The sequence below is a fragment of the Rosa rugosa genome, chromosome 7, assembly GCF_958449725.1.
Source record: "Rosa rugosa chromosome 7, drRosRugo1.1, whole genome shotgun sequence".
In the NCBI taxonomy this organism is placed as follows: Eukaryota; Viridiplantae; Streptophyta; class Magnoliopsida; order Rosales; family Rosaceae; genus Rosa; species Rosa rugosa.
In genome coordinates this window covers 17,573,740-17,586,735 of record NC_084826.1, presented here as the reverse complement: position 1 = coordinate 17,586,735, position 12,996 = coordinate 17,573,740, and the positions used below count along the sequence as shown (strand labels likewise).

Here is a 12,996-nt window from a genome sequence, read left to right as displayed (position 1 = left end):
AAGAGGGCTTGACTTTAAATGATGTCTATTCCTCAAATGTTGGGAAAAGGAAAAGGCTAGACGAATTTTTAGGATGTTCAAAACCTCTGCTTCAGTTCCATAACTATATGAAACCTGATGCAAAGAAACTGCGGACATCTGCTGTTAGAGATCATGGGCTGAGAGAGATCAAAACAGAGAGTGTTGAGAGCTGGAAATTTCAGAGTTCAGACATTTGCTGATCTCTGTTGCACTTCTGTAAAAGAACTTATTGCTTCCCTAGCTCTCAAGTTTTCTACCTTTTAGGTGATATGCAGTCCATTTTGAGTATTCTTCGTAGTAAGTATAGTTTTCTTTCACAAGATACTATTCTAATTCTATTGATTCCCTGATGTCATGTTTAGATGATATTAGAAAACATCTGATATAAATCCAAAAACTTAACTCGGTGTATATTTTTCTTGTTAATTTACATTCCCTCTTTTATAAGGTCAATGACTTGATAGTACTTAATCTTGTCTATCTTCTACTATAGTAGTACTATCTTTATTGTGTGTGTGTGTGTGTGTATGAAACTAGACAGTGAGCTCAGTATGCTAACCATAGCAACTGCGTCTAGTGTGTCTAACTGCGGCATCTAGTTGTCACTTGCTGCATACTTGGCAACTTAGCCAAGGAATCACATGCATTCTTTACAAAGACCTTTGAGTGCTTGTATCCTCCTCTATTTAGGCTTAGCTATATATGTTTTGACTTCTCCATCCCTGCTTCCCATCGGTGACCATGCATCTATGCGATCTAAAATGGATTAGAGTTTGAAGAATTGAGGAGAAGTGACTTCGCAAAGAGGAATAGGAAAGCACCATGCATCTTTAGTTCTAACCTTCTTTTTCCTGTTTCCTATAATATTTTGGTATGCTTTCCTTGTGAGAATCAAGTTTCCTTTTTCTATTCGTAATAGGTTGTTTGCTATTTTCCTAGTAGTTTGTGCATGCTCAAGGCACCCTCTGGATGGTGCTTTTCATCAAAGAGTTGAGAATCTTGTTCTTTTGGGTGCGAACTGTGAAAGGTGAGCCAGTTTTCGAGACTATCGGGAACACACTGCTGACATTACATATCCATTCTCCATTCCACAGCAGAGAGCTGGTGTGTTTGGGAGGTAGAGCAATCAAAGTGGCTTTCCCATGGAATTCACCTCAAGCAGGTGCGTTGTGATTCTGATCAGAATTATGCTCTGGAAGGCACATTTTGTGGAAGGTTAGTGATATCACTAGTGAGGAACTCGTAGTTGATAGACGAATTAAGGCCATCCCTCGCATAGAGCTATTATCCAATAGTTGTTTAGGGATAGCAAAGATTCTTTCCAGCATATGTGTATCAAAGAAAGAGAGCCATATATTATCCGAAAACTGATTGAGGTGATTGAAGTGACCGTCCCCTTGATCCCTATAGTTGTGCACCTAAGGGATACAACTATGCAAAAACTAGGTGCTGCCGTTCCTGCAACTGCATCAGCCATGGGACGGTTGGAGAATGTGACCCTCGGTCCTCCGCAAATGAAGAACATAGAATTTAAAATATATAGGCTGAAAGTGAAATGTGCAAAAGGTGAGGTGATACCATTTACCATTATCTTGTAACACCTTATTCTCTGTTCCAAGCTTTTTAAATTTGACGGTGTTGAACAGCTTACTCAAATTCCTACTTGCTTACACCTTTTTCATTGAGATTGCCTCACCAAGTGGCTGTCGGGGACCAACTTGTGTCCAGTGTACCAGTGCCCATTAGAGCCGAAGCCGCAGCAACCCTAGTCAGGCTCAGGCTCACCTAAGACGCTGCTGATGATGTCTGTAGCTGGGAGCGCTATGATGCCGGTATGCTTATTTGCAGCTGATTATTGAAGCTAAGCAAATGTAAATGACATCTGAGATTAAACCAAACATTTGAGTAAGCTAAGCTAGCTAGCCGCTCAGCATGTATTACTGTTTCATTCATACCATTGGCCCTGCATACTTGGATGGTAATTAGTGTTCTTTTGAGATTTGTAGCTAGCAGAAACTTTGTTACTGGTTAAAGATGCATAAATTTCTGAACAGTCGGAGATGGGCTCGCTATATGCAATTTCATATGTCAACTGCTTCAATCACCAAGTAGTATTGGACTATGGGTCTGAATTTTACATTATAATATTGGTACAGAGACTCTGACCCTGAAAACTGAAAAGCAATGGAGTGGGGGAGGTGATTGACTTGGGCAAGATTGCTAGCTATTTTGTCATTAATGTAGAGAAAGGAGACTCCCTGGGAGTCTGCTGCAAATGTGTGTTCCCAGGACCTTGCTGTCTTATGCTTGCTGATCTGCATGATGGACTAAGCAATTAGCATTATTTTACTGATTATTCCCCACCATAAAATTTGAATTTAACAGCAGTTTAACACAACTATAACACTATTTTTAGACACCAGCATATTGCAGAGATAACCAATCGAAAAATGCAACACTAGCACCAGGCAAGGTTTGCAGAATAGGCCGACCATAGTGTTGGGGTCAATCATTTGTCAGTAAGATATTGCTACATATGTTCAATACGATTTTGAGAACTACCCGAGTTATCAACTTCAAAGATATAGGGAATTAATATTACTCTGCAAACAAAAACAGCACTACATTTAATCTGGTAAACAATGCTGTGACTTGTAATCAGTATTCGATGCCTCCTGCAATCAAACAAACTGAATCATACAAGTCCATTGACAGTATTACATTGTAATCAAAACCCAGGAAATTACCTGGAAATTTGATCAACTATGCTGTTTAAAAATCAACAAGCGCTCTTGCAAAAAACAGAAAATATTTTACAATTTACAAGTCACCGCAACTCTATGGGCAGGGAAAAATCTGGCACAGCTAGCATAACTATGTCCCTCCTTTCTAGCGCAACTAAATATATTGACCCTGAATACTGCCAGCAGTTCTTCCCCGAAAAATGTGATCCTAAGGAAAGAAAAATAGTGTGGCCGCCTCAATCAGTATGATCAGTTAACCACTGGACTCCTTCGACCGAAGCAGCCATGATTAAATCCTTGGGATATCAAATCACCAAGAAAGCAATATGGTGCTAAATCAAACAAATCTTCATATAAATGCCTCAGAAGTGTGCTATCAGACTCCATTTTCTTCACTAGAAGAGAGATTAGGCATAGGTGTTGGACAAGGATTAAATCCATTGGACTTAATCGATGCAGGAAAACCTGATTCGGAAATCCTTATTAGTTCAGCAATTTTGGTAGTTGGCTCTTCAGGGGTTACCTCCTGTTGTAGTATTTCCATGTGCCGTTGTGATGGCACATCACCTTTGCAGTACCTGCGCCACATGTTCCTGTATGCCGACTCCAGCCCAAGGGTAAACTTTGGTCCATCACAGACAGGCGACCTGGACATGAGGTCTCGCAGACTCATCCTCAGATTTGAAAGTGCTGTTATGTCAGAGGCCAACTGCACAGCCAACTGAACATATTCTTCCTCATTTTTAGCAATAAGGTTTCCCAATCCTGTATTTGCAGTAAGACAGGGTGTATCAGAAAGACAATTTCTATAGGATACTTTTAAGAGTCAGGTAGAAAAGATGCATTAAAATCCGCCTACAATATTGGTCCCAGATAAAGAGTTTACTAAGGGAAAAGAATTATTGTCCCATTATTGTAAACAGTTTGAAGGGTATAGAAGTATCTTCTTCAAGCCCTTCTCCAAGCTCTTGGAAAGTCTATCTCAGATGTCCTGGAGCTTATGACACATATCCTCTCTTAACCATGTTTTAATTTCACACTTCTGCTTGCTTAATTTATATATTTATCAGGATAAATGAAGGCAGGTAAAGCAAGTATTGGTATTTGGTCAAACCATACATGGCATGCCAGATACACATCAATCAACAGGTAGGACAAAATTACTTACCCACTGTGCTGAGAATACTAACACCGACATTGTGTGCATGTACTGAACCAGCCATAGTAACACATGGAACGCCCATATATAAAGATTCACATGTTGTGGTTGTTCCAGCATAAGGAAAAGTATCCAAACTACACAAAAAAAAAAAAAAAAACACGGGTTAGAACTTAGATCCTCTAAACCGGATCCAACGGAGAACAAGAAAACTGAAGTCCTCCCTAAACTGGATGACCAGCATAAATGAACAAAGGGGGACTATGTTGCATGCACATCATAAGTTCTCATGTGATCCTCTAATTCTACCCAAGATTTAAATGAAAGCTCATTTTGCACATAATAACTGTTAAACAAAGTGATCTTTAAAAGTAGCCTCCCCATCTCTGCAAACATGGATAGATACACATGACAACCATGGAGCCAAGGAAAACTGCAAGTAATATCCAATGATGCACCTTTGACAACGCCAATATTGCAAGAAATGCAATAGAGATCTGACACTGATTCTTATATAGACTCTAATTCGAAAATTGAATGCAAGAGGAAGGATTTATGTTTTAGCTCAGGAACCAACTATAAATTACTTCGGTATCTGCTTTCCTTGGTAGTCATTAACCTATAAAGTAACCCTTCAGAGTAAGCTGTAAAATAATATTTATCTACATATTCACTAAACAACAGTGCTATAATTTATTGGATGAATATTATGAAACAACCACTGAACATAAATATCCTGAGTACATGTCACCACTACACCACTTCTAAGGGATAAGGTACTCTTTCCATCTGTTTTCTTTCTTGATTTTCCCAACAATATAGCCCTCCCATTACATAAGAAAAGGAAAACAATGATAACAAAAGGTATTTATTGTCAATATATAGTACCTAATTTCTCATATGAGCTGTTCCAATAGGCATTTAAAATCTCAAGTTACAATCCCTAATTTCTCATATAGGGAAACAACTTTATTTTCCTTCATCATCGAAAAGATATTACTGAACATGACATGTAAACTAATGTAAGAAAAACATCAACATTTTACCTAATGTCCATGAGAGAATATGCTTGCATATGATCGTAATTGAGTAAAATTAGAGGCAGAAGATCAACACGTAGTGGTTCCAACCCCAGCTGCTCCAATGTTGAAAGAAATCTCTCTCTCACACTATCGCAACTAAAGGGCTTACATTTTACTACAAGGCGAGAATTTGGAATTGCTGAGAGAATTCTTGCCCAAACTTGCAGCACTTTTGGTGTGATCTGATAAGAGACGAGAAGATATAAAAGTGAGTAAAAGCAATTTATGATAACTAATGCTTTTAGGCAATACTTGATTACAAGAAAACAGTAGCCAAAATCTAACCTATTCAATACCTTTGCGAGATTATTAAAACTTCCAAATGTAATAAAGCCATTGGAAAGAGCTGGAGTAGGGGAAACAGGCCCTGCCTCAGGGGAAGGTGCATAACAAAGGAAGCATTCTGGTAATCGAACTAGCACCTCAACATGCCTTCATTTTTAATACAAGTATTATGTTATAAACAGACAATTTTACAGAAAAATGTAAAAAACACTCATGCTTGAATGCGCTACAAGGAAGAAGAAGAAAAAAAAAGGTAAGAATAATAGTAGTAGACATACTTCTGCTTTGAATCAGGAGAATCTGCCAGTGAATCTGTGATTCTATAATCAATCGCTGGCAAACCAGTTGTGTTTGGGTAACCAATCCAAGTAACCTGTAAATCCAGCAATAACAGGTTAGCTACCTTAAGAATACAATCCAGTACATACAAAAAATGCAGCAATAAATGAATAATGAGTGATGCACATGGCAACTGAAAGGCACAAGTTTGATATGAGGCCCCTCATCTTTTAAACTCAACAAAAGTTTCAAACCCTCGATAATAAAGTAATGTATGATGCTATAAGTTGCACCCAAAAAAAATATGGGGAGATGCAGCTGCAATTCCAGGATAAACATGCCCTTTAACATTACTCAATTTCCAGATTTTCCCAGGCCAACACAAATTCTACATTTGCAATATACTATAACATACATTTTTTTATGGCAATAAAGTTGATATATGTTTTACATATTTCTACAAGATGCACATCACGAAAGATACAACTCAAAACAAAAATTGCCTCAGCAAGATCAGAACCCCATTCAGCATACCTGAACAGGTGCAGGCCGGCATGCCATTGTTCCCAACTTATTGTTAGCAGTATGACCAGTAAGTTCCACCAAGATATCAATCTTATCTTCCCTAACAATGCTTGCGACTTTTTTTTCATCAATCCCATAAATATCTCTCCAGATCCCACCCTTTTTCAAGACTTTCTCCCTAAACCTGATAGTCTTAGCATCTGCCTGTGACACAGTAAAGAAATCAAGACCGGAAAAAATAGATTTCCATAGCATTTGCTACAAAGGCAATAAGAATTTCAAAAAAAAAAAAACATTGAAATAAATCAAAAGGCATTAGTGAAAGGTGTAAATTTACCAAAGATGGAGCAATAAGTAAGAAAAATTTGAACAAACCCTATGAAAGTGGATATAAGATTATAATAGATAGGGGAAAAGATAAAGAGAGAGGCATCGTATGTACAAAAATAATGACAGGTATGCAGTACTTGTGGTTTGAAGGCAATAAATGTGCGCACATAGGTTAAACTTTGTGATTATGCCAGTGGTTGCTCATGGCATCGTATTGATAACTACTGTTGGCTGTGGTTGAGGTGGTACTTACAACTAAATAGTTGTGGAGGCAGTAACAGTTTAAAACCCATGCAGTGTGAACTTAGTGATTATGTTAGTGATAGCTCATCAGTGCTGGAGGGACTAGTGAATGCTAAACAATAAACATTGCAAACATCAAAATGCAGGAACCAACAGTGGCAATGATACATGCAACAGAAAGAAGCAAAAGTGAAATTAGGCAATGATCAAAGCTGCTATTGTAAGAGTTAGTAGCTGTCTTGCTAATGTCAAACTTGACCTAAGTGAACTTCTGAGCTACTAACAAATAATGGAAAATTATACGAGTGAAGGAAGGAATCAAATGTATGCTATTTCTAATCAATGGTGACACAGGAGACAGGAAATTACAAACAAAGAAAACAAATCATTATAATATCTGCCAGAGGATTGCGAAAATTTGAGTACAAATAAAAAGGCATACAGGGGGAGTGGAAGAGAGAGAAAGAGAGATGAATATTTCCCCAATAAATATATGGCTTTAAAACAAATGTTACAATCAGACTTGAAAAAAAAAATGTTTGCAACATGTAGAAATGAGAAAAATCAAAAGCAAACTTCCGAGAAAAATGGACAACAAACGACAGATGAAAATATAGAAATGAGAAAAATCACTACCTTCACAACTGCAGAATAAACAACCACTTTGTATTTTGCATATTCATGGTGGGCAAGAGGAGCTTCTATAAAATATGATACAGAGTGAGTAAAATAATCGGGAGATACATATCCAATCACTAAGGGTCGTTCTGGATCTTTTAGATTGTCCCAAGAAGTGTGCTGTGAGAATAGCCTCATAAAGCGTCTACCCCAGTCCCTGCACATATTCAGCTGCATCAGCAAAGCTAGAATTCCTCAATTTCCAGAGCAAAGTGCTAATGGAAAACAGAACACTAAAATAGATTAATACAAAAGGCAATAAAAAACTACATACCATCATTGTATATGATAGCCTAATATTCTTCGTTGAGATTATAAGATTAGATTAGAAGAGTGAAAAAAAAATTAGGCTATCCTTTCTCTTATAATATAACTCACAAAATGCTAATAGCACATCATTACATTCACTCGATAACGAGAAGGAAAAGCAATCATGCAAAACTAAGAGGAATCAGTTGAAACCTGTGAGCCACAAAAAGTTTATCATCTTGTCCTTCATGAATGTAGTTCATTGCAAGCAATCGGTTCTGCAAGAAAATGTTCAGCCGAAATAAAAAACAGAACTTTCCAGAGTGTTCAACAGACACTTTAAGATGAGTGCCAACTATTCAAGACACATTACTTGTTTACAAATTGACAAATCTCTCTCTGATAGAGATTCAAAGAGACAGACAGAGGAAGGTCTTTATTTTTTATGGGGGGTCTTGATTATGCTAATGCACTTAAAGATGTTTTATTTGTAAACAGCCTGAAAAGCGTTTCGACACTGTTACTCAAGCCAGTGTGACAATGCCAAATACTTGCATACCTGGGGAGAGATTTGAAATCCATATGTTTTTGAAAATGAATACACCTTACACAATTGACAATAACACATGCATGCACATCTGACATGTACCACTAATGAACTAAAGGAGAAGATTTTCATTTCAGTTAGATGTAGCATTCACAAAACGTTGCAATGGTGCTTCCCTGTTCATATCAAAACAACTACATTCACTATTGATCAAGCAATCAAACCTGGAATGAAGCATAAACAATAAAAAAAAATAGTGGCACTTGTGGGAGTAAATCTCATTAAAGTTGAGAGCAAAATACCTGGCCTGCATTTCGTGAATCAGGATCTATTTTAAGGCATTGCTCATATGCATCAATAGCCATAGAAATATTGCCAGCATCTCTGTAAAGAACACCTGTAATAAAAAAAATCAGAAAACTGATTATATAAGTAGAAAACTCGCCATACCATTTCTATCTATGAAATATCATTCTTATACAGAACCTTTCCCAGTTTCCCTAAATTAGGTCAGTAGGAAACAGTGATGTCAATACGGGGGTCTCAAAGGTGTTTGGCATTAACTCTTACATATAGGAGTATGTATCTTCATGCACTGCATTTTAAAAGATCCAACCTTCTGTGCTCTTTAGAAGAAAACATTTTGCTTCTGGGCACGACTTAAATCTCTAATAAAGATACCCTGAATTCCCATCCACCCCTTTCAACCCCAAGTCCCAAAGAATACAATGATAGTTAAAAATCCTATGAAAAGGAGAGAAAAACAGGACATTGAAGATTGAAGGAATTCCAAAAACAATTTTGGAATACTCCTTCAACTTATTTAGGCCTCTATTTATAGAATTAGCAAGAGCAGGCCTCTGTAATTTGTAGATGGCTTGAGATAGATCGAATCTCACTCCCCTCATAGTTAAATGTGATTCTATTAGGATCATAACAAGACATATGCCAACCAAATTCAATAACTCTAAAACCAACCATATCATTCAATTTAGTACTTCCTGCTAATAACAATCCCATCATGATACAAGATAGTCACCAAGGTCCAAATCCTTGACGAATGTAAATGGCAAAGTTCCAATAAAAGAAAACCCAAGAGAGATAAAAATAATAATAATAATAAAGAGAGAGAGAGAGACCTAGGTTGTTATATGCTTCTGCATATGTGGGATTTGCAATTATAGCTTTCTCAATCATGCTTGCAGCAGCATCCATCTTACCCTGCCAATAACGAGAAGGAAGCTGATGAATAACCAAAATATGAACATTCAAGTTCTGACACCTTGAAGGGTTTGAAAGGATACCTGAACAGTGTAGACAACTCCAAGATTGTTCAATGACTGTGAGAAGTTTGGTTTGATTGACAAAGCCATCTGCAAATTGGTAATAAACAAAATGACAATCAAAAAGGAGATGGTAATGTCAAAGCCTGTATCCTATAGAGGAAGACAAAAATAATTTTTTGTACAAGTGCCAAACATTGCCTGATAACACTCCACTGCTTTATCAAGGTTGTCTCTGTCTTTGTATATTACTCCCAAATTATTGCACGCCTCTGCACAATGGGGATTGAAGTGGAAAGCAAGTTCATAGAACACAATTGCCTGCACAAACAGAATTTGATTGCAAACACCACATCAGATTGACTCAACCAATCAAGAGGAAATCCAGTTGAGTAAGCTTTCCATTGCAATAATAAAATTAAAAAAACTTACCATGTCAAACTTAAGCATTTCACCATAAGCAACCCCAAGATTGTACATAGCATCAGCATAGTGCCAGTTATAATACAAAGCCTTCTTGTAATATGCTATGCCTTGATCGATATCTCCCTCCAATTTAACCTATATGCATATGTTACTGATCCAAAATCAGGTAAAAGATTGAAAATTTGCTCAAACTGAGTAAAAAGAAAAAGGAACATGGGATTATGTAGAAGATGAGTTGGCATATGTTCCATCACACAGAATGAAAATATCAAATTTGCCAATGCACCTACACTACTACATACACCTCTTGGGGCATTGGCACAATACACCAAATCTGCCATTTCTTAAACTAATCTAGCCACTGGAGAAAAATCCCAATAAACCAATTATGATGGTGAAGTTAAAAACATAAAAATAAAAAAGTAACACAACCAAAACAGACTTCTAACACATAAGGGTAACACGAGTACTTAGATACAATCAAGATACCAATATGGCAGCAAAAACAAAAGAAATCACCTTTGTTCCTAAATCTGTCAAGGCTATTGCCATATTATTCTTTGCAATCTCAAAGTTTGGCGAAACAGCTAGACACCTGAGACAGCATTGCAAATAAACAAGCATGGCATTAGCAAGGATTATCCAACAACAAAATTTTCAACTGCCATATGCAAGCACCAACTTAGACCGACAAAATATGCAAACAGCAGACTACCTCTCGTAACAAGTAATAGCAGACTCCAAGTCGCCACGATTTTTGTAAATAACGCCCATGTTGCAATATGCTTCAGCATACATCGGCCTCTCCAATGCAGCCTTCTCATAGCAAGTAAGCGCCGTGTCAAATTGCATCATTTCAGAGTAGACAACACCAAGGTTATAATAAGCAGGCTGCATTGACAGAGGTAGATACAATATGAATATGTTAAACAAGAAAAAGAAGGGCAGAAATGTCAGAAAGTTGGAAGAATATGAAATTACAGCATAGTGTGGATCTGTCTTCAAAGCTTCATAATACTTCTGCAATCCATCTTGAGTGTTGCCAGCAAGCTTTAAACTAGTTCCAAGATCTGTTAATACAATGGCTAGGCATTCAGCAGCGGGTTTGTATGAAGGGTCTGCATTCAGAGCCTTTTGATACGACTGTTCCAAGAATAATTAATTGTTAAATGGTGTATCTTCTAACTTTAAACATAGTTAACATACAGCACAATCCGCTAATAGATGACATACATGCGATCAAAGGTCAAAAACCATAGTTAAGTGCCACGATGAAGTCATTGGACCATGAAGCGTGCTCAAATTTTTTCTCATGCACACAGTCAGTAACTAGTAATTCATCTAAAAGGGAGGGTAGAGTACGAGGTAATAACAATCACTAAAACATTGCAGTACACCTGTCATGCAACTTTACATCTTTACTCATCAAAGAAATTTTCTTTTCCACAAATGTAAGTAATAGGAGCATACCTCAGCAGCCTCCCTTAGGTGGCCCTCATCTTTGTACAAAATACCACAATGCGTGAGGGCACATGCATTCTCTGAGTCCAACTTGATGGCCTCCATGAAACTGTCAAAAGCAGGCCTTCCCATATTCTTCATTTGCAAGCATATTCCTTTCCCAATATGAGCTTCCACATTTCCGGCATCTTTCTCCAACACAGTCTCGTAAAGACTAAGAGCATCAGAAAACTTGTTCCTTGAACGAAGAATGTTGGCATAAGAAATCGACTCTTTCACTTCAAAACTCTTCCCCCCTTCGGGAGTTGCACCAGCAAGAAGAGAGCCACTGGTACTAGGAGAAGGCTGTGAACAGTTCAAGAATCCATTTTCTACAACTGGGTCCCCTTCTTTCCCATTACAACCATCTTTATCCGTCCAAGCCATTTGGGCCTCCCAATTTCTTGTGGACCAAATTCAACCTACAAACACATTCAACATAAAGATTCAAACTTTAAACCCCAAAATATTCAAAAATCTGTATAATGCTGGACTCCAATCCTAAACCCTATATGGGCACTAAGCCATTAACAGCATTACTCTCAAAACAAAACTAATTACAACCCTAAACCCTAACACAGCGCGATCACAGTAGCCACTCCACTAAAACCGATCATTAAGTAATCAAAAGAAACCCTAACGAATACCCAGAAGCTGATCGCTCTGGGAATTCAAAAATTACACGCCAATTCAACTCAACAAGGCTTCAAGAGCTCGAAGAGAAACTGCAAAGCCCCAAAAACCAGGAATTTCAAAAACAAAAAAAAAAACTTACAGTGGGATTTCAATGAGCTCCTTCAAGGGTGTAGAGAAGAGAGAGAGAAAGAAGAAGGGTGGTCCGGGCTCTCTGTGTCTGGGAAGGCCAGAGAGTCGGAGTGGGAGTCCGTTAATCAAAGCACGGCGTTTGGGAAATGAAAAACATGAGGGAGGGGGAGAAATCGGACCCAACCCAGGGTTGCTTATATACCACTGCGCTTCAAGACCGCGCAAACTCGGCGACTCGCGGCGTGGGAAGTACGGGTCGTTGTCGTTGTCGTTGTCGTTGTCGGTAGCCTAAGGACCACGTCCGAGAGTCTTAGACGTTATATACTTATTAGTACGTTGTTTTGAGAGTGTCAACTTGGAGGTGCAATGGGGGCACGATTTTAAACCCAAGGGCTTCCAATTAATAGTATCTAATCTAATCCCATGCCTCTTCCCGAAAGCCACAGTGCCCATGAGCAATGTTGTAGAATCGGCATTGTGAAATTTATGTATCAACATATAAGAGTGGGTGAGGATAGAAGAAAAAAAAAAAAAAAAAATCAATGCTCTATTAGTTAGCTATTTACGTTTTCTCCAGATTTTTTGCTTTCTCCAAACATGTTTGATTTGGGACTGTGTTAGGGGTTTGGGTCGTGTAATGGATTTGGGGATGTGATATGGTAGGGTAACCCAAGAGAGTCAGGGTCATTTCATGTCAGCAACTTAACGACTGAATTTGACGGAATGATCTATTGGACGAAAAATGATTGTGTGGGGGTGTTTTTGATGAAATTGAAAGTCGAGAGACTGAATTGATGTTCGACCCAAACCACAGGGTACTAAACAATATTTAGCCCTTTATATAATTTTCCGGTATTAACCGTTAATGATACGATGATAA

The 12,996-nt window shown here is 37.9% G+C and overlaps 1 protein-coding gene across 1 annotated transcript; it reads right to left on the bottom strand.

Moving 5' to 3' along the window:
• Positions 1–2,588: 2,588 nt before the first annotated feature.
• On the bottom strand, positions 2,589–12,473 carry LOC133720619 (probable UDP-N-acetylglucosamine--peptide N-acetylglucosaminyltransferase SPINDLY). The gene is made up of 18 exons (XM_062147030.1): positions 12,127–12,473; positions 11,322–11,773; positions 10,833–10,994; positions 10,567–10,742; positions 10,371–10,446; positions 9,858–9,986; positions 9,627–9,746; positions 9,447–9,515; positions 9,282–9,363; positions 8,445–8,539; positions 7,809–7,873; positions 7,305–7,503; positions 6,105–6,299; positions 5,570–5,664; positions 5,303–5,438; positions 4,971–5,188; positions 3,934–4,061; positions 2,589–3,530 (listed from the first exon to the last, which is right to left on the bottom strand). Exons 2-18 carry the CDS (start codon positions 11,736–11,738, stop codon positions 3,142–3,144), a joined length of 2,751 nt encoding a protein of 916 aa, XP_062003014.1. The 5' UTR covers positions 11,739–11,773; positions 12,127–12,473; the 3' UTR covers positions 2,589–3,141.
• Between the last annotated feature and the right edge of the window lie 523 nt (positions 12,474–12,996).